This window comes from Schistocerca gregaria, chromosome 4, assembly GCF_023897955.1.
Source record: "Schistocerca gregaria isolate iqSchGreg1 chromosome 4, iqSchGreg1.2, whole genome shotgun sequence".
Taxonomy (NCBI): domain Eukaryota; kingdom Metazoa; phylum Arthropoda; class Insecta; order Orthoptera; family Acrididae; genus Schistocerca; species Schistocerca gregaria.
Window position 1 is genome coordinate 100,631,077 of NC_064923.1, and position 27,088 is coordinate 100,658,164.

Below are 27,088 nucleotides of genomic sequence, written 5' to 3' on the forward strand. Positions count from 1 at the left end.
GTTGTTCCTTAATTTTAATCACGGCTTTATCCCTTTAGACTCGAGAATAGTTATTGTTCCCCTGGAAAACAGGGTTCAGTAAGCCGTCGTCCATGTTAAGATGAGGATAAACCACAAAAGTAGTCTAGCCAACGGCTCCGTGCAGCCGTTCTACTGGAAGTCGCCTGCCAGCCTGTAATGTGACGTTACTTTCTGCTAATTCTAAAATCATTGTTCAAACTGTTTTGGATAAAAACGACTGTCTGCAGCTACATTATCCGCTGTTGTTGTTGTGGTCTTCAGTCCTGAGACTGGTTTGATGCTATCCTGTGCAAGCTTCTTCATCTCCCAGTAACTACTGCAACCTACATTCTTCTGAATCCGAATAGTGTATTCATCTATCGGTCTTCCTCTATGATTTTTACCCTCCACACTGCGCTCCAATACTAAACTGCTGATCCCTTGATGCTTCAGAATATACCCTACCAACCGATCCCTTCTTGTTGCCACAAATTTCTATTCTCTCCAATTCTATTCAATACCTCCTCGTTAGTTATGTGATTTACCCATCGACTCCTGATAACAGCTTCCTCCTGAGTAGTCCCCGCCCGGAGATCCGAATGGGGGACTATTTTACCTCCGGAAAATTTGAACCAAGAGGACGCCATCATCATTTAACTATACAGTAAAGCTGCATGCCCTCGGGAAAAATTACGGCTGTAGTTTCCCCTTGCTTTGAGCCGTTCGCAGTACCAGCACAGCAAGGCCGTTTTTTTTTAATGTTACAATGCCAGATCAGTCAATCATCCAGACTGTTACCCCTGCAACTACTGAAAAGGCTGCTGCCCCTCTTCAGGAACCACACGTTTATCTGGCCTCTCAACAGATACCCCTCCGTTGTGGTTGCACCTACGGTACGGTACGGCTATCTGTATCGCTGAGGGACGCAAGCCTCCCCCCACCAATGGCAAGGTCCATGGTTCATGGGGGGGGGGGGGGGGGGGGAAGATTATGCGCTACATACGAAATTTATGAGCGACGGTAGCACGTTAAATTACTTTCAAACTTGCACAGGTGACTCAGAATCACTGGAACTGTGTGTGTAATCGCAATGGTTGAACTTTATCTCTCAATTGTTATATTGTTATTCGCGACTGTGACAGCTCAACAGAAATAGGGCAGTTTCTAGGACCACAGAATCCTCAAGTACTCAGCAAAACGATGCGCAACCAGAAAGGTCTCGCAACGCTTTCAGTAAGAACAAATGACGACACTATCTTATAGCAACAATAGCCATAGCAGTATCACAGAGGCAGACAGCGACAACAAACAGGAAAAACGCGAGTACACGACAATCTCTACGACAACGCAGAGGTATGTTAGTGTTTTTGTACAGGTCGTCAACGGCCAGTAAATTATAATTAGAGATTAAACTATTAATAATTTCCAATATGTTTCATGGCACTCTAACAGAAATGGAAACTCTTATACCTTAACAAACCTTAAATAAACACCGCCGAATTGATATTTCAATATTTACATGCCAGTGGCATATGTTGTTCAAAATGTTATCCTCATCCGAGCTTATTTTCAATACAAGAAAGAAGGCATTTCTGCAGATGAAGAATGGTGTGAGTATATGATGGCTGCTGGGTATGTCTAACGAATCAGGAACTTTTCAGGTGAGGATCGCAACGCAGTATACACAGAGGGCAAGCACGTGTTGGTTGTCGACGCGTTTCGAACTTTTTCCATATTAGTCGTATGGTGTAGAGCCAGAATCAACTAGGAAAATGTCCTTAACATCAGTTTGCTGCAAAGTTCTTGACATAATTATCATTTCGAATATAACAGATATCAAACGAAACTTCCTGGCAGATCTGCTAGTTCTGCAAGTTTCGCAGGAGCCTCTGTAAAGTTCGGAAGGTAGGAGACGAGGTACTGGCAGAAGTAAAGTTGTGAGACGGGGCGTGAGTCGTGCTTGCATAATTCAGATGGTAGAGCACTTGCCCGCGAATGGCAAAGACCCCGACTTCGAGTCTCGGTCCGGCACACAATTTTAATGTGCCAGGAAGTTTCATATCAGCGCACATTCCGCTGCATAGTGAAAATCTCATTCTGGATAACAGATATCACTGAAACGGTAAGCCTTCTGTCTACAAATCAGCACGGTTTTACAAAGCATCGCTCATGCATAACTCAGCTTGCCCTTGTGTCACATGATTTCCTGGGAACTGTGGATGAAGGGCAATAGGCAGATTCCACATTAGTGAATTTCCGAAAAGCATTTGGCGTGATGGCCCGCTGCAAACTGTTAATGAAGGTACGAGCATATGGTGTAGGCTCACAGATGTCTAAGTCCTTGGAAGACTTATTAAATAATAATAGAAACCAGTATGTTTTTATAGACGGCGAGTGTCTGTGAGAGACAAGGGTATCGTCAGATGTCCCCGCCCAGGGAAACGTGATAGAACCGCTATTATTCTCTACATACATAAATGGTCTGGCGGACAGAGTGAGCAGCCATCTGCGGCTATTTGCTGATCATGCGGTGGTCTCGGGAAGGTGTCATCGTTGAACGTCTATAGGAGTATACGAGACTACTTACATAAAATCTCTAGTTGGTGTGATTAACAGCAGCTTGCTCTAAACATAGAGAAATCTCAGCCAATGCAGATGAGTAGGAAAAACGATCCTGTAATGTTTGAATACAGCATTAAGTAGCGTGGTGCTCAACACAGTCACGTCGATTAAATACTTAGGCGTAACGCTGCACAGCGATATGAATTGCAACGAGCACTTAAGGATGGTAGTAGGGAGGTCGAATTGTCGACTTCGGTGTACTGGGAGAATTTTACGAAACTGTGGTTTATGTGTAAAGCAGACCGTGTGTAGGTCATTAGTGCTGTCCATTCCTGAGCACTGCTCGAGTGCTTGGGATCAGCTCGAGGTGGGATAGAAGGAACACATCGAAAGACAGGCGGGCTGCTAGATTTGTTACCGATAGATTCGGTCAACACCCAAATATTACAGAGATGTCCAAAAAGAGATCCCTGTAAGGAAGACGACTTTTCTTTTCGAGGAACACTACTGGGAAAATTTTGCGAACGGCGTTTGAACCTCACTGCGGAACGATTCTACTGCCGCCAACGAACTTATCGCGTAAAGACCACGCACATACTGAGCGGACGATTTGGATGGGATTCGGTTAATGAAAAGGGGACATACAATTCGAGGTTTATTTCCGCAAAACAAGTAATTAATTTAATAAATTACACTGTGGCTTACAAATTACAGTGACACAAACAAATCGAGCTGCTTACAAAATGAGGTAATAAACATGTTATATACCGCGGGTAAACAGAGAAACTTCAAAACTGTTTACAATTTGATACATTAACAAATAATCGTTCTGCATTAAATTACATACTTTCACCCAATACAGTTAAATTTTTAAATGTGAAACACATATGTATAATTTACAATTAAATTTTCAGTTGAAGTTACTCTTTCCTATACCTCCTTTAAGAGAGTGATAAAAGTTTCAATAGGTACCGCAGTTAAAAAATGCCCTAAAATCCTTAACACAGCAACACGTACATGACTAAATATATGTACGGCAAGGCACAACATCAACAGCGCAAAACACATTCAAACTTTCGCCAACATGGACCGCTTGCAGGTCAAAACATGTTACGACTACAGCAGCGGGTAAACTTACATAGATAATAACACAGGCCACCTAGCAATCTTGCCAAAATCAGTTTACACGACCGGCCGCGGTGGCCGTGCGGTTCTGGCGCTGTAGTCCGGAACCGCGGGACTGCTACGGTCGCAGGTTCGAATCCTGCCTCGGGCATGAGTGTGTGTGATGTCCTTAGGTTAGTTAGGCTTAAGTAGTTCTAAGTTCTAGGGGACTGATGACCTAAGATGTTAAGTCCCATAGTGCTCAGAGTCATTTGAACCTTTTTAGAAGTTTGTGGCACAACTTGGCTAGAAGAAGGGATCGGTTGGCAGGACAAGTTCTGAGGCATCAAGGGATCACCAATTTAGTATTGGAGGGCAGTGTGGAGGGTAAAAATCGTAGAGGGAGACCAAGAGATGAATACACTAAGCAGATTCAGAAGGATGTGGGTTGCAGTAGGTACTGGGAGACAAACGTTGAAAGCCTGTCACTCCTTGGCATTTTAACATACAGTCCATAAAATATTATGACGATCGATTTAATGCCCTGAAAAATACCCCTTTGTATGAAATCTGACTCGTAAGTCAACGGAAACGCGACTGATCAAACTTTATTGCGTGTTTCATAATGACAAGCATTTGCTCATAGTGGAACGGAATTAAAGGGTGGTTTAACATAAGCTAAACCAAGGCAAAACTGAATGCATTGTTCTTAAAAAGTATGCTATCTATGTATGTGAATTACACCATAATTCACATACATAGATATTACTGCAACGATCTTATTACCGTGAGTATAATTTGAAACTTTATTTTTACTTTTTGTGTGTTGCTTCTACTTGAAAATGAAACGTCCCTCAAATTACGTCCATGTGCTAGCAGAATGATGCAAAGTTATAAAATTTCACTTGTCTAGTCTTTCGTCGATAATGGGTTTCAGTATATGCTTGTTTCAGCTTGCAATGTACTGGAATTTAGTGAATGAGGAAAAGTCGATATTCGAATAAAAAATAACGCACCCAAGATTTCCTCTAACGATTTCTTTTTAATTAACTTTTGTAATTTTTCAACAAAACTTTCAAATTAAATAAAGTAAGTTAATTTGCACTAAACAATCACTGACTTGCAACAGATATTCACCAACATTAATGTAACGGACATGGTAGTTGTATTTTAACAATGCAATTATTGCCACATTTACAGTAATAAATTTATAATGGAAAATTCATTTCACTAATGTGCTCAGATATATGTTTGACATAAACATAGCTGCGGTATGAATGCATTTTCTATGTGAAATGTGACATAATATATTCCGTAAATTATTACTTCTGAATAACATTGAATTATGTTTAAATTACGTAATTATTTTAATTATTGACATTGTTACATGGTCTTGTACAAAGGCTGAATCATTTAGTTGAGATGATTTTTCCATCCCTTTATCATATTTACCATTAAGTGAATTAATGTTATTGTTATATTTACATTAAAAAGTTGTTTTGCAATATACTTATAATTTTGACAGCGTTTATAAGCTGGTACAATACTAAATGATGAATGAGAAAATATGAACCGGAATTTCACTCTCGTGACTGAGTGTCGTATTGTGTACTAGAGGGACATATCGAGCTCATCACACGATGCTTCTGTATTTTTTACAATACTAATAATCGCAGTTTGCAAGACATACGTACTTGCGCCAGTATACTTGTCTAAGAGTGTATGGTTCGTATGAGATTTGTGCACATTATTCTGCGTCGGGAAGGTAACGTTGAGATACATGCGAATACCTTTTGTATTCATATTTTGAGTAGGTGGACGCTATCGTAAGCTTTTAGAAATCAGAGCCATCTGACGACAAGAATACGACTAACGACGAAATAATTTTGAGCTTTGAAGACAAATGATTATCGGTACAGTAGCAACTTGCCAATGTCTATTATTTTTTCCAGCATTCTTCAGGCCGCTGTGAAATGATACGTGTGTTGCGTGGCTGTGTAGTACTACGAAATTTGTATATTGTGAGTGAGGCCAGATAACCTCTTCTGCTTCCCATTGGACACGCCTTAGGGATGGCAGTTATCGCTCAAACAATCCCTTTGCAGTTGTATATTTTTTTCGCGTCATTTTAAACCGGTTTCCGAAATAAATGATTTTCGGTTGTTTATTCCTATTATTTCCTGTAATAAACTTATAAGTAGAAAAAAGACTGAAGTTTCAAGAAACATAGAATCAAAGTATTAAATTACACAGCCAAATAAAAGAAAACTTAACCGTCCATTATTCACTGCTTTACTCGAAAAGCGATAGGTCGGTGAATACTACAAAAAGTCACCAGCATTCTCGTAGCGTTGCTAATTTATCGAAACTCTGCTCAAAGACCGTGTCATAATCAGCGATCATTCCACTATGTGACCGCGATGTATTTTCAGTGCTGAAGGGTGAAAACTGAGGTTGAAAAACTGTTTCATGTGTTAATTTGTCAGTTTTCAAGGGTTATAAGCAGATTTCTTCTTCTTCCGTATCCGGATGCACCAATTATATCTTCCCTTCCCAGTAATTAGCAACGTAGTTTGCTTTGTCATTGACTTTCAAAATATCATCTTTAGTGCATGTTATAGACATATCTGGGCAAATCAGTAGGTGGTCCAAGTCCTGTATTGCTCCGCATTCACACCTATCGCTATTATTGTAGCCCCATTTAAATAGGTTTGATTTGCACCCAGTTACTCCAGTACGCAGCCGGTTTAATGACCTCCAAGTTGTAAAAGGTAGTTGAAATCCTGCAGATCCCTCCTCAAGTAGTTCCATTGTGGAGTGTGGCACCATTTCTTCCCAAAGAAATGGTGGTGAGCTCTTCAGTAGTTTCAATGAAACTCCTGCGGGATTTCAGCCGGACACGTTGTTTTCGGTGCATATGCAACGGGTGTCGGGGATCATTCATTTGTTTTGATCTTTCTATCTCGGCGGCTACTTGTCTTCGGATAGTGGGTGGTGCTATGCCTATGATGGGATAAATGATGTCTGTGGGAGTTGGTTTGAGGCATCCTGTGGCAATACGTACAGTTTAGTTTACGGCGACGTCAACTTGCTTAGTGTGAGCAGAGTTCCTCCAAACTGGCGCCGCAAATTCCGCTGCTGAGATACTCAGCAGATAAAGGCATGTTATATAGACACAGGCAGTAGATCAACTACTTTGTATTTTTACTGTATACTATGAATGGATTGTTGTTAAGTTTTTAATTTATTAGCGTTACGATAGTTTCCTTGCTGTTTCATTATTTCATAGACATAGTAGACAAATCTGTAATATTATAAGCAAATGAAGCACTGTACTAAAATGTAACATCACTTCGAAAAATGTTTCGAGACTATGGTTGATGGCATACTAATTAATACCTTGGGTGCCTCGCGACGACAAGCAAGGAACTATCGTGTAGGCCAGGCAGGGAGAGGGTCTTGCCCACTGCACGGGAACAGGGACGTTATTGATTCAGCACTGCTGTGCCAATCCTTATGTCAAGTGTTTGTTGCTCGTTTCTGTTGGCATTGTTATTGAAATAGCACTGATAGATTTTTTGTTTTCTATAATAACGCAATGAAAAAAATGAAATGTCGTGTGGCCTGGTGCAGGTCTTTCGATTTGACGCCGCTTCGGCGACTTGCGCGTCGATGGGGATGAAATGATGATGATTAGGACAACACAACACCAAGTCCCTTAGCGGAGAAAATCTCCGACCCAGCCCGGAATCGAACCCGGGCCGTTAGGATTGACAGTCTGTCACGCTGACCACTCAGCTACCGGGGGCAATATTTCAAACCATTGCAAATATTACGAAAAAAAAGATTATTTATGTGAAAGCAAAATATTTTAGAGCTACCACTTTGGCTAATTTATCTTTCAGCTTTTTTCCTCGGTTATTTGTAACAAATAAAAAAATCTGTTCTAACCGACACCAAACAAATACCGAAAAAACTGGTTATTCTGAATTAAAATACCGGTACTCGATTTAACACATCGGTTTTTCCCAATCTCTACCGCGCCCATGAGCGTAGATCGGGCCGCACAGCTTTGCTTCGCTTCGATACTGTAAGCCACGTTGCTCGTTCTGGAGTCGGGCGAGAATGTGAGTGAGATGTCGGTGGCTGGGCCAGCCTTGACCCAGAGTGGAGAAAGAAATAGCAGTGAGTGTGTGGCGGGGCGGGGTGGTGGTGGGGCTGGCAGAGGGGAGAGGAGAGAGCTGCAGTCACTGCCGACAGCTGGGCCCTGCTGCCGCACACAGTCTTGCTGCCTGAGGAAGGTACAGGACAACAGGCAGTACAGGACAACAGGCACACAACACTACACTACACCTGGCCACTAGCCCGTGCGCAGCAGAGCACAGGCTTGCAGTGTGAGCTGACGATAGTGACGCAAATTCGTCGCGGGAGAGGCGTCACTGATGAGCAGCGCCACTCTGAGGTGATCCCGTGCCCTTAGCATAGCTACCGTCCGACTCTCCAATAACGCGCACGGAAAAGAAACACCTATACCTCTCCGTGCGAGCTTTGATTTATCTCATTACGATGATAACTTCTTCCTGTGTAGGAGGGCATCAACAAAATATTTTCGAACTCAGAGGAGAAAGATGGTGATACAAATTTCGTTAGAGCCGGCCGCTGTGGCCAAGCGGTTCTAGGCGCTTCAGTCTGGAACCGCGCAGCTACCACGATCGCAGGTTCGAATCCTGCCTCGGGCATGGATGTGTGTGCTGCCCTTAGGTTAGTTAGGTTTACGTAGTTCTAAGTCTAGGGGACTGATGACCTCAGATGTTAAGTCCCATAGAGCCATTTGAACCATTTCGTTAGAGGATGGAACATATAATTCCTGTATGTCTACACGAACAGGAAGTCTACGATGCCATAAAGCTTCTGAGTTCGCTATGGTAGCTAAACATAAATATTGTCTCACCTATGCTGTGAGATCCTGCTAAACCGGGAACATGCCAGATAGTTTTCCTGTTCGGACCACGACCTGGGCATAGCATTCATTTTCAACTGGCAAGCGTAATTAAGAGCAGACTTTATTTAATTGCAGTTAAATTGAATAAAGCTACTGTTAGACATGAAGGACAGAGGGGGAGCTCGCAAATAAGCAGGAATACATTGCACGAGAAAAGAAGTGAAGCACCCAGAATGTGCGTGCAATTTTGTTTACGTACGCACCAACTACGAGTGTGTAAATTTTGCATCTCTCTGTGGCAGGTAAAATGGCCAGCAGAGTGCATCGGAGCTGTTTCTGTTTAGCCTGTTACCAGGGTTGATAATGCATTTACGAGGCGTGAGCAGCGTCAGATGTTGAGTGATCACTGTGAAGGACACAGTCCCGTACTCGTGTGAGACAGGGTTATCAGCACCTGACACAGTTTGAGAGAGGTCTCATTGCAGGTCTCCTTTTTGCTGGCTGGTCTAAGCGTGCAATATTCAGTTTTGTGGGGATTCTAGATGTGACAGTGGTCCAATGTTGGACTTGGTCTAAGCGTGCAATGTTCAGTTGTGTGGGGCATCTAGATGTGTCAGTGGTCCAATGTTGGACTGTATGTGAGCGTGAGGCCAGGCATAATCGTCGTCAGGGTTCCGACCGACAACGTCTGACCACCACAGGAAATGATCGTTGTGCTGTGAACCAGACACATCGAAACCTCTCCACATCGGCGCCTGGCATCCGAGAACAAATAATGGACGCCGAGTAACAGACAGTGTCATTCTGCAGCATCGATGGGAGACTATGGAAGTAGGAAATCAGCATTTCATGCTTAGGCTGTGGTTAACACTACAATTTGTACAGAAACCAGATGGCAGTTATAAGAGTCGAGGGACATCAAAGGGAAGCAGTGGTTGGGAAGGGAGTGAGACAGGGTTGTAGCCTCTCCGATGTTATTCAATCTCTACATTGAGCAAACAGTGAAGGAAACAGAAGAAAAATTCGGAGTAGGAATTAAAATCCATGGAGAAGAAATAAAAACTTTGAGGTTCGCCGATGACATTGTAATTCTGTCAGAGACAGCAAAGCACTTGGAAGAGCAGTTAAACGGAATGGACAGTGACATAAAAGGAGGATATAAGGTGAACATCGACAAAAGCAAAACGAGGATAATGGAATTTAGTCGAATTAAGTCGGGTGATGCAGAGGCAATTAGATTAGGAAATGAGACACTTAAAGTAGTAAAGGAGTTTTGTTATTTGGGGAGCAAAATAACTGATGATGGTCGAAGTGGAGAGGATATAAAATGTAGACTGGCAATGGCAAGGAAAGCGTTTCTGAAGAAGAGAAATTTGTTAACATCGAGTATTGATTTAAGTGTCAGGAAGTCGTTTCTGAAAGAATTTGTATGGAGTGTAGCCATGTATGGAAGTGAAACGTGGACGATAAATAGTTTAGACAAGTAGAAAATAGTGGCTTTCGAAATGTGGTGCTACAGAAGAATGCTGAAGATTAGATGGGTAGATCACATAACTAATGAGGAGGTACTGAATAGGATTGGGGAGAAGAGAAATTTGTAGCCGGCCGCGGTGGCCCTGTGGTTCTAGGCGCTGCAGTCCGGAACCGCGGGACTGCTACGGTCGCAGGTTCGAATCCTGCCTAGGGCATGGTTGCGTGTGATGTCTTTAGGTTAGTTAGGTTTAAGTAGTTCTAAGTTCTAGGGGACTGATGACCTAAGATGTTAAGTCCCATAGTGCTCAGAGTCATTTGAACCTTTTTAGAAGTTTGTGGCACAACTTGGCTAGAAGAAGGGATCGGTTGGCAGGACAAGTTCTGAGGCATCAAGGGATCACCAATTTAGTATTGGAGGGCAGTGTGGAGGGTAAAAATCGTAGAGGGAGACCAAGAGATGAATACACTAAGCAGATTCAGAAGGATGTGGGTTGCAGTAGGTACTGGGAGATGAACAAGCTTGCCCAGGATAGAGTAGGATGGAGAGCTGCATCAAACCAGTCTCAGGACTGAAGACCACAACAAAAACAACAACAACACTACAACACATTCGGCTGCATCTGGAGTGGTGCTGTGACTGCAAAGCACGGACTGCTGACGAATGACGTCGCGTTGTGTTCGGCGATGAATCGCGGATCTGCCCTGGATGGTCATCGTCAGCGAGTGTTGCGGCAACCTTGCGACAGGTCCCACTCTTGCAGTGTTTTCGAGAGGCATAGCAGTGTTATTCCTGGCATCACGATGTGGGAAGCAATCAAGTATGAATTCAGTTCACGGCTGGTAGAGACTAGGAGAAATCTGAAGGCACTACCGTACTTCACGTCCTTTTGTCTTACCTCTTATCTGACAGTATCGAAGTGCCACTTTTCAACAGGACAGTGCGCAGCCACACATGGCAAGAGTGTCTATGAACCGTCTACGTGAAGATGCGCTACTGCCGTAGGCAGCAGGGCCCCCAGATCTGATTCCATAGAGCGTGTGCGGGTCTAGGTGATGTTTGTCCAATGGCAATATCAAGGATATCAAACACCGTTTATAACAGTTTTGGACCAGCTCGACTCTTGAGCGAATACAACTGTTATTTATGGCACTCTTCCAATCAAATTAGCGCATGCATCCAGGCCAGAGGTGTTGCATCGTTGTGCTGAGAAGTGGACTCGTTTCACAAGCTGCGACATAGTCGCGAATTGAGCAGTCATCCGGATATAGAATGAAGTTCCTTTGCTTCATTTTCACGGCAATAAATTTTTTGTCATCAGGCTACCGGTTTCGGTCTATAATGATCATATTCAGATCTATTTTATTTAAAAAAGTGGACTTATACAGCCAAGTTCTTTGATTCGATACTGTAATCACCGAAATAACATCACTTACTGTTCGAACCTCTGAAGTTCCACTTCGCTTCCTCCTCCTCCTCTTCAGGGAGCTTCACATTTGCTGCCAGGCAGTGTGTTAAATTACTCAAATACATTAACAAAGAAGCTCACTGCTTGACAAAGGAGATCGTACATAAATAGGTAGCAAAAAGTGAGTAAAGTCTTCAGCATAAACGTAAAACAGATTTGGCAGATATTTCTCGGTTAACTGGAGAATACAAATCACAAGACAAATTCTGTATTATGATGTCAGCTACAGAGACATCGTCAAATAATGATGCAAGTGGTGTAGAACATTTGCTGTATTGTGAGCGTGACGTGGATGACCTCATGGCTTGGTTTTTTCATGCTGCCACTGTTTTTTTTTTAAATTGCAGTTGTTATCGCGACTAGCGAGTAACAGGATGATTAAAACGATTTCTTGTTGAATAGATTAGACTTCCAAAAGCTTGTTTGACCATCAACAGTCGGATAACCTTCCATAGAGCTGGCACCTGAACCACACGTCCATGTGGTCTGGAGGCTGACTGTAGTATCTGGAGAAGCATGAGTTGTTTTTTCTATTAGTGAAAGCGACTGCTCTTGTAGGACCTTACTTAAAATCTCCCATTGCAAGTAAGGCGCCAACTAACCTGCATGGTACTGATTCTAATGACCAACCTAACAGTGCCTTTGTGGCAAGTTCCGAAACAAGCATAAAATGTTAGGTCGCCAGAATCTGGTGACGTTTTTTGGCGAAGTTCCCCTTCCGGGCGCAGCCTGTGACGTTCGCCTGCTTTTTTTTCTTCGTTGATTGTCCTCGGTGTCGGCGTACCTCGTTGTGATACTGGCTGAAAAAATAGGGGGTGGAAATACAGTACTGTCTACTGTAAATGATGTAGCCAACAGGTGCACAGTTGCATTTCACAGTTCTTTACTTTCACTGTTCTCAAACCCCCCCCCCCCCCAATATTACACAGTTATATGGCCAGTGCACTATTGTTTAACTTTCGATAAGCCTCATTAATAGGTTGCAGGGAAACATCCACATACTGCTACAATAATTTACTGTTGAATATATATGAGCAGTAAAAGCCTAACCACACATTTCAAAGTTCTTGAAGAATAAAAAGGTACGTATGGGTCAGACACTGTCACGGCCTAGATGTGTTACACTTACTTCACAGTTAAGCTGATGCATTGTTGTTGATCTAACCATTACGGGTTTCTCGTCTGAAATTCGGCCGTGGACTGACTGTCTTGGGACCAAAAACCGGGCCCTTACATATCCTCACAATAATAGGTGCTGAAACTACACATTGTTTGAATTTAAATTTACAGAAATTACAATTATAGCTTGATGATGATGATGACGATAAGGTCCCATACTCCGAGGAGCATAGGGGACGATGCGGGAGACCCGTTCCGCCGTACTAGGCAAGGTCCTAGTGGAGGTGGTTTGCCATTGCCTTCCTCCGACCGTAATGGGAATTATCACTTAACTCATTAAATTAACTGAATACATGGAAAAAATTCCATCTTTTTAACGGTGTCTTCTACTACACGAATTAGGCTCCGACCACTATGGGACTTAACATCTGAGGTCATCAGCCCCCTAGAATTAGAACTACTTAAACCTAAATAACCTAAGAACATCACACACATCCATGCCCGAGGCAAGATTCAAACCTGCGACCGTAGCGGTCACGTGGTTCCAGACTGAAGTGCCTAGAACAGCTCGGCCACATCGGCCAGCACAAGAGTTAGGCCGAATTATTTGTTTAAATGATGAAATTAACATATCGTTACGCAAACAATACTTTTGACAAAGCAATACCTTGAAATTAATTAACAGCTGGCTTTGCTAACATGTTTTCGAATAGAGCCAAATAAATGCTTTAAAAATGTTATTAGTTGTTCCTCCAAATGTTAACAATTAGCATTGAATTTATATTTGTTTATAAGTCAACAACAGAATTTAAGTTACGAAACAATTACTGACTTCACCCTATAACAAAATATACTAACTAGGAATAGTCAAAATAAATTAGAAAAGCACAAAATTAGATCTGGTGTCATATTCTTTAAAACTGAGGGCCCACCTATTTCTTTTATGAAAATGCAGATTATACATCACGTATGTTAATGGTAATTAGTTAAAAGAGAAAAAACGAATTTAAGGAGGCCGATAGCAAAACAAGAGAGGAAGTAAAAATATCCCTCTTGTTACGTCACAAGCCTTGCACTCGAAGGCAGACGTTTATCACACATACACTTGGCTTTAACGGTAATCAGCACCTTGGCGATAATTTTAATTTATTAATGATGTTATATAAACCCTCACAAAAATAAGGGGAAATAAAGGAACATCATGTTATTATTTTAATCTCTCGATCGTTCCCACAACACACATGACAATAATTATAAATTCTTTTCACCAGTAATTAATAAAGTTTTTCAGTAAATTTGAATCTCAGTGGCAGTCTTTACGGAATCTGTGTAATAGTGGAATATGAGAGTAAATTCTGCACCCCCTGAGGGTGCGGGTTGTGTGTCCCATACCTCACGGCACTGCTACAGGTATTCCATAAAGCTACTTTGTACTAACAAAACACTTAGATGTTAATTATTGCTTAAACCGTTGGCCAAACAAACCTAATAGACTGGCGGTTTTCCTCTGTAAATCACCTTTGTCATACGTTCTGCGGACGACAGTTCTGCATGCATTCCGTAGTAACCCTGCAAAAAGAACATCTTTTCTCAATTATGTCGAATGTATAGACCTTAAGATTTGTGTAAAAGGTTTTGAAAATCATGCTCTTTTATATTGTTGGAAGGTGGGTTTAAGTGTCCACTACAAGCGTTAGTAAATTTTCACCAAAACACTGTTATTGATGGAAGCCTGCCGCTTAGACATTTTGAATCTACATCTTATAAGCTATCACATGATACAATTTTAAGTGAAAAAGAAAATAATGTATAGGAACTACAAGCATTTTTCTGAAGGCTTAATCAGTGTTCATTTTCCCACCTAATGGGATACTCTGCCCTCGTCTGGCCATTTTTCTGTTCTCGTTATTAGCGTGAAAATGATGTGGTATTTTCTTCCGATGTGCCTACTGGAGTGATAGTCTCCGTATGTCATTCACTGCAAGTCAAAAGCTTTTCTATTTCTAGATTATAATTGAGAATTTCTTGTTCTCGTTCTTCACTGAACACTCTTCTCAAGCTTCCCGTTATCTTCTTGTGGCCTACTGCGTCTCCATTTCTTCGTAGAATTCTTCTGTTCAGCGTGTTACATGGAACATTAAATTCCTTTTTTGTTGCGTGTTAACATTATTCACCGCCTCAGTAGCATTTTCCATCGTAAGACGATCCCATGTTTGTTGCTCCGATTTTGGAATATATTTTCAAGCCGTGTTGCTGTTATATTGTCTGAATCAACGCCAAGCTGCTGCAACAGACTGTTTTCAACTGAATTTTTGTGATACGTCAAATATAAGAGAAAGGTGATGGTTTTCGATATAGTTAATAAATTAATTCAAGATTGTCGCTAAAGGATTGAACGATACTTTTGTGTATAAAGGGATTTAGCAATCGGTTTGTAGTGGTATATGGAAGTAGTAACCAAATCTCTTTGTGGTGAACAGATTAAGAATAAACTGTAGTAGTGTGGACCAGAAGTGTGGGTACTTTTTCCTATCAGACACCATGTCGGGATGAGTGGTTCAAGGATGAAGCCATCAAAGTGAAAGACACAAAAAGGAACCACACTTGTAAGCCAAAAGATGTTTTTTAACCACTAATGCTGCAAAATATTGGTAGTCTTCCTGGAACCTAGTAACAAGAGGAATACCTTACCCTACATCAGACGAATGAAAATCATAAAACTTCTTAATAAAAATAACGGGAAAAGGTGCCTCTGTTAGGCTCACCGGACAAAAAATATGCTAGGGTCATTTTTCCTGCTCTGACCACTTTAGCCCACATTCTCCCACATCACGAAAATGGACGGAAAAAAATCGATACACCAAAAGGCATTTAAAGTAGACTAACGAAATTTCGGGAATACACTTGTCTAAGTAACATATTTAAGTGATTAACATTGTAAGATAACAGGTTTATGTAAGTGCGAGAGAAACCATTACAAATGTGAAATGCTGGTACCGGTGTAAGCGCCAGAATGTTGAATACAAGTATGCAAACGTGCATGCGTTGTGTTATACAGGTGCCGGATGTCAGTTCGTAGGATGGAGTTCCACGTCTGTTGCACTTGGTCGGTCAATACAGGGTCGGTTAGTGTTGGATGTGGATGACCCTGGAGTTGTCATCTGATCATGTCGTGTATATGCTCTGAGACAGATCTGGTGAACGAGCAGACCAAGCAACATGTCGCCACTCTGCAGAGCATGTTGGGTTACTACAACGATATATGGACGACCGTTATCCTGTTGGAAAATAACCCCTGCGGTGCTGTTCGTAAGTGGCAACACAACATATCGAATCACCAGACTGGCCAATTTGCAACCAGGGTGCGTAGTATAATCACGAGAGTGCTCCACCTGTCAAACGAAGGCGCACCCGAGAGCGTAATTCCAGATGTAGGTCCGGTGTGTCCAGCATAGAGATAGGCTGGCTGCAGGCCCTCGGCTGGCCCGCTTCTAACCAACACACGTCCATCACTGGCACCAACGGAGAACCAGAAAACTCAAGAGACCTCCCCCCCCCCCCCCCCCCGGCCCTCCAATGAGTTCTCGCTCCTCGCTCGACATCACAGACACCGCAAATGGCGGCGGTTTGTGGTTTGTGAAATTCACGCTACAGGGCTTTTGACTCGGTGCTGTCCTTGAAGTAACTGATCTGTAACAGTTCGTTGTGTCACTGTGGTGCCTACTGCTGCTGATGCAGTAAGACGTGCCAGAGGCATACTCCCGAGTGTGACGGTCTCCCCACTCGGTAATGCCACGTGTCCGCCCGCAGCCAGGTCTTCTTGCGGCCATAGGTTTCTCTGACCACCTGTGGTGTGCATATTGTAAGAACTTCAGTACACACACCATCAGATTATTTGACTTGTCGCTCTAACGAAGTAGGCGAGTGTCAGCAATATGTCTCGTGGTCTTATCGTGGCGTGTTTATCTTCTGCCGTTAGGTCAGACGATAGAAATGCCACTTGCACGCTTAGAGTAGCAGATTGACGGTGACCAACTTTAAACAGAACTTGATTAATTTTCACACACATTTATTAAAATAATAACAAGCATAAAAATTACTTAACTTGTTTCTGGATGCTATTTACAAATGATAATCTGAAGTTCCTTTGGTCTTGGTACGTTAATCTTATCTCTCTGATACTTGACAAAGTATCTATACATTTTTCTTCATGGCTGTGTTCAGGAATATGATAATCTTATTAGGCGCAGACTGAAATTTGACTGTAGACTGGTACAGACAAATGTAGAACTCGTACAGACTGGTACAGGCTAATGCAGACTGGTACAGACTGATGTAGACAAATGCAGACTGACTAATTGGAGGTCTGTCTACTTGTTATAATACCTCGCGCGCTCGTGTATCACTGCGTGAGTGTGATTCGCGAGGAGAAAAAGTTCTACGCTAGCAGCAATCTCATTGGCTGCATTACATATTAATACGCGGATCGGCGGAAGCAGAATTTGGTCCGTCTCTATGGGAGCGCCATCTCGTAGTGCGGAGACGGACGAGCGGTGCGCCTGCACTGTTGTGCTTAGCGGGCCGCTCTCTAGTGGGAAAGTTGTGTACGTGCTGACTAAGCGGATCTATGTACACAACACCACCACTGTCAGAAATGATGTACAGTGGCTATATTCCTGCCAAGTGTTTCTGTAATATCGCACAAAGAATATCTAGCTTTTCGTAGTCCCATTACATGATCTCGTTCAAACTCAATAAGGTATTGTCCTGGTTTCTTTGTTGTCTTAAAGCCATTTTTGACTAACATCAACTCACTACGTCCATTCTCAAAGGTAACTAACGCCAACGGCTTTTACAGTGTGAATCAAACAGTTAACTGATTTGCATCCTCATAGTGGCGATAGTAGCGCCAATCTTATGCGACTGACGCGAAATTTGCATAGAGGCGATCTTTCAGATGTATGTGTGTATGTACACTATGTAACCAAAAGTATCCAGACAACCCCAAAAACATATGTTTTTCATATTAGGTGCATTGTGCAGCCACCTACTGCCAGGTACTCCGTATCAGCGACCTCAGTAGTCATTAGACATCGTGAGAGAGCAGAATGGGGCTCTCTGTGGAATTCACGAACTTTGAACGTGGTCAGGTGATTGGGTGTCACTTGAGTCATACGTCTGTACGCGAGATTTCCACACTCCTAAACATCCCTTACTGAACTGTTTCCGATGTGGCACTGAACTACAGCACAAAAGCATACAGGCCGATCTCGTCTCTTGACTGACTGAGACCGTCAACAGTTGAAGAGTGCTGTAATGTGTAATAGACAGACGTCTGTCCAGAACATCGCACAGGAATTCCAAACTGCATCACGATCCACTGCAAGTACTGTGAGGGCTAGGCGGAAAATAAGAAAACTTATTTCACGGCCGAGCGGCTGTTCGTAAGCCACAGATCATGTCAGTAAATGCAAACGACGCCACGCTTGGCGTAAGGAGCGTAAACATTGGACGATTGAACAGTGAATAAACGTTGTATGGAGCGACGAATCACGGTGCAAAATGTGGCGATGCATGGCAGGGTGTGAGTATGGTAAACGCCCAGTGGACGTCATCTGGCAGCGTGTGTAGTGCCAACAGTAAAATTCGGAGGCGGTGGTGTTATGGTGTGGTCGTGTTTTTCATGGAGGGGGCTTGCATCCCTCGTTGTTTTGCGTGGCACTATCAAAGCACAGGCCTACACTGATGTTTTAAACACCTTCTTGCTTCCCAATGTTGAAGAGCAATCCGGGAATGGCGATCGCATCTTTCAACACGATCGAGCACCTATTCATAATACACAGCCTGTAGCGGAGTGTTTTGGAACGCCGACTTCGTACCACGCCTCACCGAACAATATCGATACCTCTCCTCAGTGCAACACTCCGTAAGAATAGGCTGCCATTCCCCAAGAAACCTCCCAGCCACCGATTGAACGTATGCCTGCGAGAGTGGAATCTGCCACCAAGGCTAAGGGTGGGCCAATACCATATTGAATTCCAGAATTACCGATGGAGGGCGCCACGAACTTGCAAGTCATTTTCAGCCAGGTGTCCGGATACTTTTGAACACGTAGTATACGTATGTATTAAACCGGGGACCTAGAAACGACAGAGAGGCTTCGCTCCGCCGTAGCCCTCAGTGGTTCACAACTCCACAGCAGACCACAGCTGTCCACCCACACCACTGAACCCAGGGTTATTGTGCAGTTCGGTCCCCAGTGGAACCCCCGCGAACATCTCACCCCCGACGAGTGTAACCCCAAATGTTTGCATGGTAGAATAATTATGGTGTACGTGTTCGTGGAAACGGTTTTTGTGCAGGAATCGCTGACACAGGGTAGCTGAGGCGGAATAATGGGAAACAACTCGCATTGGCTGAGGTAGATGGTAAAAACGCTGCAATTTGAGGAAGCTGTGTTGCAGCATGTTGAGCGGGATCCTTCAATCAGTCCGGTTCTTCGTTAATGGGTCGGTGTTGTTGGGGACTGTGTAATTGGGCCGCATCTGCTACCTAGGTCTTTAAATGGCAGGCACTATTACATTTTCTCGCCAGAGCATTGCCAGAATTGCTGGAAAACGTCCCGCTCCCTACAAGACAACGCATGTGGTTCCAGCATAACGGGGTTCTAGCACATTTCGGTAGTCGTGTGCGTCGATTCCTGGACCGACGGTTCCCAGAAACGTGGATTGGTAGAGTGGTGCTGTACCATGGCCTGCTCGATCCCCAGATATGTCCCTTCTGGTCTTCTTTGTGTGGTGCTAGATGCGCAATCCTGTTTACGCAACTCCTGTTGCATCAGAAGAGGATCTGGTTGTCCGGATAGTAGCAGCAGCAGGAACAATTCAGGATACTCCTGGAGTTTTTGCCCGTGTCAGACAGAACATGATGCGACGGTGTAATCTTTATTTACGTGTCAATGGAGGCATTTTTGAAAACCAAATGTAACTGAAATTGGGTTGTGTTAATATGCTGTCTCTTGTTGGTTTAATGAATTTGCGACTACAGAAATCTTCCTCTACCGGTTTAAATACTCCTCACAGGAAAAAATGACATTAGGGAACAATATTTGTTTTGATGTCCTCTACAACCTCCCAGAGTTGGTCGGTTTAAATACTTTTCACCCTGTATAGAAGGAAATTTCATTCGTGTAAGCCCCTTGCCTGCAGATATTTATTTTGCTCTTCATTCTGGTGTAGCACTAATAGGCGGTCGGCCAACCCCAGCAGAACACTACTAACTGGTGCCCTGTCGTTTGCACAGATGCCGCCCAACGCCGGACAGCTGTCGCTGAGTAGCTACAGTGTGGGCGTGTCCAGCGGCGGCAACGGCGTGGGCGTGGCGAGCGACGCCGGGGGCGCCGGCGTGGGCGGCGTGGGCGTCAGCGTGGGCGGCCTGCAGCTGGTGCCGTGCTGGTGCTCCGTGGCCAGGGTCGAGAGCGAGGAGTCCTCCGGGGGCGCCGGTTCGGTCCCCGGCGCCGGCAGCGCGGGCGGCTCCTTCATGGTGCAGGCAGCGCAGCCCGTGGGCAACTAGCGGCTGCCGTCCGCTGGGAGGCGTCCCGACAACGCCACGGCCGGCTCCACAGCACTGCGGCGGGCACTGCTAACACACTCACAGGGGGCGCCTGTGGAGCGCCGCACTCTGCCGTTGGCGGGACACCTCACACACTGGCTGGCCTCGCAGTGACGTCATTCTCCTAACCCACCTCATACCTTCACCTCACTTCCAGCGCCAACGATTACACCTTCGGTTTAGTTTCGAGATAACTGCTTCAAGTAGCAGTATCTCACTGGGATTAAGGAATCCTACTCTCCCACCAAACGTTTTGTTGTAAATATTGTTTGCCTCTTTATATACTAAAAAGTGGAATATAATGTTTCTTGCAATACATTAGAGTAAGTTGCAGTACTACTCATTTTCTGCTTCTTCTTTCACTTGGTGTCAGATCACTTACAGTGATCATACTTTTGGGCTTGAGTCTCTCATAATACTATTTGACAAACAATCGATGCAGCATACTTCATGAAAGTAGCAGTCACTTACTGATGTTCTTGCTGTCATACCTTTCCTAGCAGCCTTTGCAGCATTGTGTTTCTGTAAGACAAGGTCCTTGTGTACCCATGTGCAGCAAGAGAAGATTTGACAGCTACCCTCAGTTCGATAGTACTAAAAGCTGCCAGACTTCAATACTCCAGGGGCAGTTTTGGATGTGGGAGCGTAGTGGGACGAAAAAAGATGACGTTCCCATCGCAGCCGAGCTTTTCTGAACAACAAATTTTCCAGCTGCTGGTGCTTCCTGAGACATTGACTGCTATCACAATACAACTTCCATTATTTACGATAACAGTCGTAAACCTTTTTAACCCCCATATTACAGATTTCAGCTCCTTGCTTTTACAGAACATGTTGCTCAAACAACTGCTATCAGTTAACACTATGACGCTGTACTGCACATACACTCTGACGGTTAATTTCCGTACTTCTTCTTGCTAACAGGGATCGATGTACCACTTTTCAGACGCTCATTTTGTGCATTCGAATATTTACTGTCTGTTTTCACCGTCTTATTCATACATAGCCACATTGCACGAAACGTGCAACATCTGTGTTCAACTGCTCACACAGTGCGAGTCAGTGCTAGCTACATAAGACGTGGTCTCCTGCTTTAATGCGTAAATATGAATATGTATTCACGGTAGGGCACATTTAATATTACTTGTTCAAATCAGTACAGGTCTTGCTTAGCTAGCCTCTATCTATCCCAGTCGATGCAGTCACGATGTGTTCTTACTTTTGTTTCATATCATCATGCATTGACAGTTACTAGCTGCTGTCTGTGTAAAAATTTCGTAACGTATCTATTGTACATAGTAGGAATTAATAAAATTATTATAGTTCGTTACGATAACATTAGAAATGAAAATAAGATTTTACTAAGATAATAAAATTGCATTTAAACATTATGACAGAATAAGCTATATTATTCAGAATGTATATTATTAAGTTATTGTTGTATGAATAATACTTGAACTAATAAATGGTCTATGTAACTTAACTTTGTGTTTGATAATCTGTCATTGCCTATCTGTACCCTGTACAAATGTCTACAGGACTTATCCACTCAAAACGTTGACAGTAGTACATACACTACTCCAGATACACAACATTGAACCAGACTCAAAAAACCTAACATCTGCTATTTATAATTAAGGGTAACCGAATACTTTTACCGTATTATGTGATAAAGCACAAGGACTACAGAATATGTGATTCCATATCAGCTCAGATGGAACAATATTCAGCCTATCTAAAAAGAGAGGTAACAGTTCTGCTATTTATAATTAAGGGTAACCGAATGCTTTTACCGTATTATGTGATACAGCACAAGGACTACAGTATATGTGAGTCCATATCAGCTCAGATGGAACAATATTCAGCCTATCTAAAAAGAGAGGTAACACTAAATTCACGATATAAAACTGGCTTAATAGGTACTCCAACATACAGTACATGTATTAAAGTGATTTATCAATACATAAATCTGAAACATTTTTGTGTGCGGTGAATTTTCTGGAAAGCAGAGTTAAATATTTTACCACCCTTTGGATACTACTGATTACTGTTGAGTGAATCAAATAGATTCTCTATCTTTTCTACGCAGCTGGATGTGTATATAGCTTCAGGTGATAACATTTGCGTAGATCCGTATGTTTCAATTACTGCCTGCGGCTGTATGGCTCATTTGTGCTGCAACAACATCGATCTTTAATTTGACATAGGAATCGGACCATGTATAACTATGCACTTCGCTGTACAATATTTTTGTTCAGTAATAACACCGGGCACAACTACTACTCATTCAGTCATTACGATTACAAAGAACAGTCAGGGGCAAGAAGCACCATCATTCGAAACGCAATTACATACTCGTTCCATGGTAAATTGTAATAAAGTTGAATAGCAATTTCGTCATATTCTACTTTCATGGAGTTCTCCATTAAGAGGGAGAAATTTAGAAAAATGAATGCAAGTAATAATGAAGTAGATGTCAAGCTGTATACCTACAACGCAATTAAACCGAGCAGCGCACACACGGATTTGTATGTAAGTCAGTCTGCAGCATACCATAAAACGAAACCAGTTTCTGTTTTACACGAAAGAAAAACAAATTTAGAATTATTTACTCCACCCAGTATTACAGATGGAAGCAAAAATCAACCAGAATGCGATAAAAATACTTCCAATGCAGTACAGAGAATACAGTACGCAAAAGAAGTCGTAGTCCGGAACACAATGAACAGAAATCAACTTCCATTTACTACGAAATAAAAACCAAATTGGAAGAACTATCACGCAGTAGTAAAAGGAGGTGATGAACGATGATGGACTTGCGGCGCTCAGAGTGGCTTGGCAGCAAACCAAGGTAGTGTTACCGGAAATCCCTGTATGAGTTTCACCTCTGCTGTGCCACTACTACCATCACGCCGTTTCACTCTTCTCTTGTTTTTCCCGTAGACCAGATTGTTACAACCAATGGTCGCTACCTACACTGCAGTTGTCCGGGCACAACGGCCACGGATCCTGGTACGTTGTTTCTTCACTAATTACAACACGGCGACCACGAAAAGTCTCTAGGACCCAAAAGAAAATACTTTTCAATTCTGCTGTTGTATGACCCTATTATACTGGACATTTCAGATACGCGGACAGCAACAAATTCAACTTTTGCGAAAGTAGTGTAATAGACGGTGAATATTCTGCTGTATCATAGACACTGGAAGGCTGTTGTCCTGCAAAGCAACAGCTTCAGATGCAGCAGAAATCGATAAATTAGGCGCTATATCAGTTAAACCTTCAAATATAGATGATCTATGAAATCAATTGTAGTAAACAGTGTAGATTTCTCTTGAACAATGTTGAGATCCTTTCCTCACTCATGCCACCACTGATAGTAAAAATTAAGGATGAACTGAACATGTACAAGGGTATATACTTCTCAGTCTAAAGCGGAATTAATGTTTTTACAGCCGGCCATTGTGACCGAGCGGTTCTAGGTGCTTCAGTCTTGAACCACGCGACCGCTACGGTCGCAGGTTCGAATCCTGCCTCGGGCATGGATGTGTGTGATGTCCTTAGGTTAGTTAGGTTTAAGTAGTTCCGAGTTCTAGGGGACTGATGACCTCAGATGTTAAGTCCCGTAGTGCTCAGAGCCATTTGAACCATTTTATTTTTACATACAATGTATCTGAAGTGATACATTGACTATAAGCACTAATGTTTCTATTCAGTATCTTAAAGACTTGTATCCCAAATTGAACAATATATATCACTCAACAAAACATTAAATATCAAGATATCAGGAAGAGCACCTGCACTTCTGTCTCTTCTTTGACAACACAGATACACTAGGTGAATTTTTACAAAATTGTTAAGGCTTTCGTGGCCACTTGTTGACAAACTGCCTATTGGCTTCTGTCTCGGATTCTTCGGCCGACGTTCATATAATGATTTTTCTGACGTTTCGCCAGCACGAGTGGCTGGCATTGTCAAAGCTTCACCCTCCATTGCCGGTGGTGAACTGGAACCGAGCTCGCGGCCGCAATGTACCAGGCGCGCCAACGTCCGAGGGCTTCTCCGCGGTCATTTCCGGTGCGGTTCTCCTCTTGCTACCTGCGACGGTCGTTCGCTGCAGTACGAGAAGCCAGGGTCCGTTTACTTTAAGGCCTTCCTATTTCTTGTTCAAAATTTTCGCGTGTTTTTTAATTTCTACAGCTTCTCTGAACAAGCGCGTGTGATAGTGCTTCTCTACAGCCAGAACTTCCGTGTCGGCGAATTTTATTACGTGGTCAGTCTAATTCAGTGCGTGCTCTGCCACGGCCGATTTCTCCACCTGCCTCAACCTGCAATGTCGCTTATGCTCTTTGATCCTGGTGTTAATGGATCGTCCAGTCATTCCGACATAAACTTTTCCGCATGTGCAAGGTATACGGTATATTCCCGACATTGCAAGTGTGTCTCTTTTCTCCTTCGCCGATCTAAGACACTCTTTGATTTTCCTTGTCGGTTTGAACATCGTCTTTACGCCATGTTTGCGCAATATACGGCCGATTCTATCCGTCACTCTGGGAATGTATGGCAGGAAGGCCGTACCAGACATTTCCTTTTTGGTTCCTTACTTCGCCGAGTGTTTGGCTCTGTTACACTTCTAATATAATTTGTGGAGTACCCATTGCTCCTCAGGACAGTTTACAGGTGTTGCATTTCTCGTTTGAGGTGTTGTGGCTCACATATTTGTCCTGCTTTCGTTACGAGCGTACTAATCGTGCCTCTTTTCTGGCTCGGGTGGTGGTTTGACAGTTTGTGCAGGTATCGGTCCGTGTGTGTCGGTTTTCGATACACGCTGTGTCCCAGGTTTTCGCCATCCCTTGTGACCAGCACATCTAGAAATGGCAGTTTCGTGTCCTTTTCTACTTCCATGGTAAATGTTACGTTGACATGGAGGCTGTTCAAGTGTCTTAGGAAGTCACCGAGCTGTTCTTCACCATGGCTCCACACCACGAAAGTATCATCGACGTACCTGTACCACACCTTAAGTTGCTTGTGGAGTGGCACACAGTAGTAACACAATCATCTTCCAACATAGTACAACATAATAGAGAAAATGTCAGCAATGTTTGCAGGACTAACAAAATCATGAATTGACCACCTGCACTCCCTTAGCACATATAATTTTCCCAGATATCCACAGTCATAATCTCAGTACTTATGACATATACACAGTATAATTGGTTCTTAATTATGCCACCCACAGCTGACATGACAAAAAAGCAAACAGGATACCAGAAAGAGATAAGAAAGATAAAGAACAGAATCATTACCGAGAAAAGTACAAGAAAACCATACTATAGTCATCAAAAAGACCTCCACTATCGAAAAATCATGTTTTAAACATGGAGAAGGAGAGAAAAGTTGTGAACCAAACATGCAGGCCAACTGTAAACACGGGAAGAATCTCATTAAAACATTAGTTCAAGCCCATGGAAGCATTCACCACACAACTGAAGAGCAAGACACTCGCTCAGTTAGACTGACGTACTAGTTCCTCGCACCACATGTAACCATTTACAGACCACTGTGAGAAGAAGAAAATTACACAAAATTTACAAGATCTCTGAAGTGTCCTCCATGGGAGACACAGAGAAAACTGTGGCCAAATTTGAAGAAGTTTATTCACAACGAAACATTTCTGCTTCGACGTTGAGAACAAAAGGCATAAAATACTGCATCCCACTAGATACTGGTAAGGAGATTTGACAGAGAACCCACCTAAAATCGCTAGTAACAGCACTAGGAGCTTCATAGGAAAACACGCTTGCAGGGAAATAATCCAAGTCCTGAGACGGCATCCAGATGAAATCGAACACAGGCTTAAAAAAGTCTATCATTAAGTCCACAGAGGAAGCAATGATGAAAGCTGAGAACAGTGGCGTCGGTCCCTTCGATAAGCTTCGAGAGTGTCTCGGCACAGTAAGGCGAGTAGCACCCACCCAGAGGCTCGGAGAGGCTGCCAAAGTCAGAAGAACTGGATGATGCAGCCTTTGTACTGGCCCTTATAGCTGTTGGCGGCAGAATACTCTTGGTACTATACTCTTTCCATGACTTTTGTGGACTTGAATAGGTCCCACGGGAGAGTCAGCCTCTGCCAGCACTGGTACTGCAGCCTGGTGTCCGATCGTGGCTGCAAACACGGAGAGCTCATGATGCTGAGCTGTGCGGTGTCATGTGAAACACAAACATGCCTGAGGTGACTGAGTGATTGCCGCTGTGACATGGTGTCCCTCTCCCACCAGGAACGGACGTGAGTCTGCAGCTCATCTTGATATCCTCGTTGGGCTACTTGACTGTGGCCTTTGCAACATTTATTTTCATGGGGATGACTTCTGGTGTCTTGGGGCTGGTGTCTAGCCTTCGTCTCGATTCATGTGTCCTGGAAGCGGCCTTGCCACTGCCCATCTTGCCATGTGAGGACAGTGACAGAAGCTGGAGTTAAAATTATAAAGAATGTAGCAACCAGTCGCGTAAACGTAATTTATTTATCCTGTTGCAAATCGATTTCGACTTATATCAGTCATCATCGGTGCATTTTTCAGACCGATACGTGCCATAAGTAAAAGTACTGTCGTTGGCAGATTTCTATCATGAAGTAAGTTCATTGTAATCCCCATACGCCCGAGTAACGAAACAAATAAATAGTAAATAAATAATGTTACAGTAATATGAAAGCAGTGAGTGAATTATCAATAACCGGAGTACTATCATTTGACAAATTGTCCCATACATAGCCGCCTTGCTGCTCGGAAGTGTCGTACACCTCTTGTCTAAT

At 43.1% G+C, this 27,088-nt stretch overlaps 1 protein-coding gene across 2 annotated transcripts in view; it reads left to right on the forward strand.

Moving 5' to 3' along the window:
- LOC126267323 (uncharacterized) overlaps positions 1-21,147 on the forward strand; it is a 108,655-nt gene extending 87,508 nt beyond the window's left edge. For both annotated transcript variants that reach the window (XM_049972424.1, XM_049972425.1), the window contains exon 4: positions 19,969-21,147. In XM_049972424.1, coding sequence (XP_049828381.1) covers positions 19,969-20,238 — 270 coding nt within the window. In that variant the 3' untranslated portion in view covers positions 20,239-21,147. The remainder of the gene's footprint in view (positions 1-19,968) is intronic.
- Positions 21,148-27,088: the final 5,941 nt, after the last annotated feature.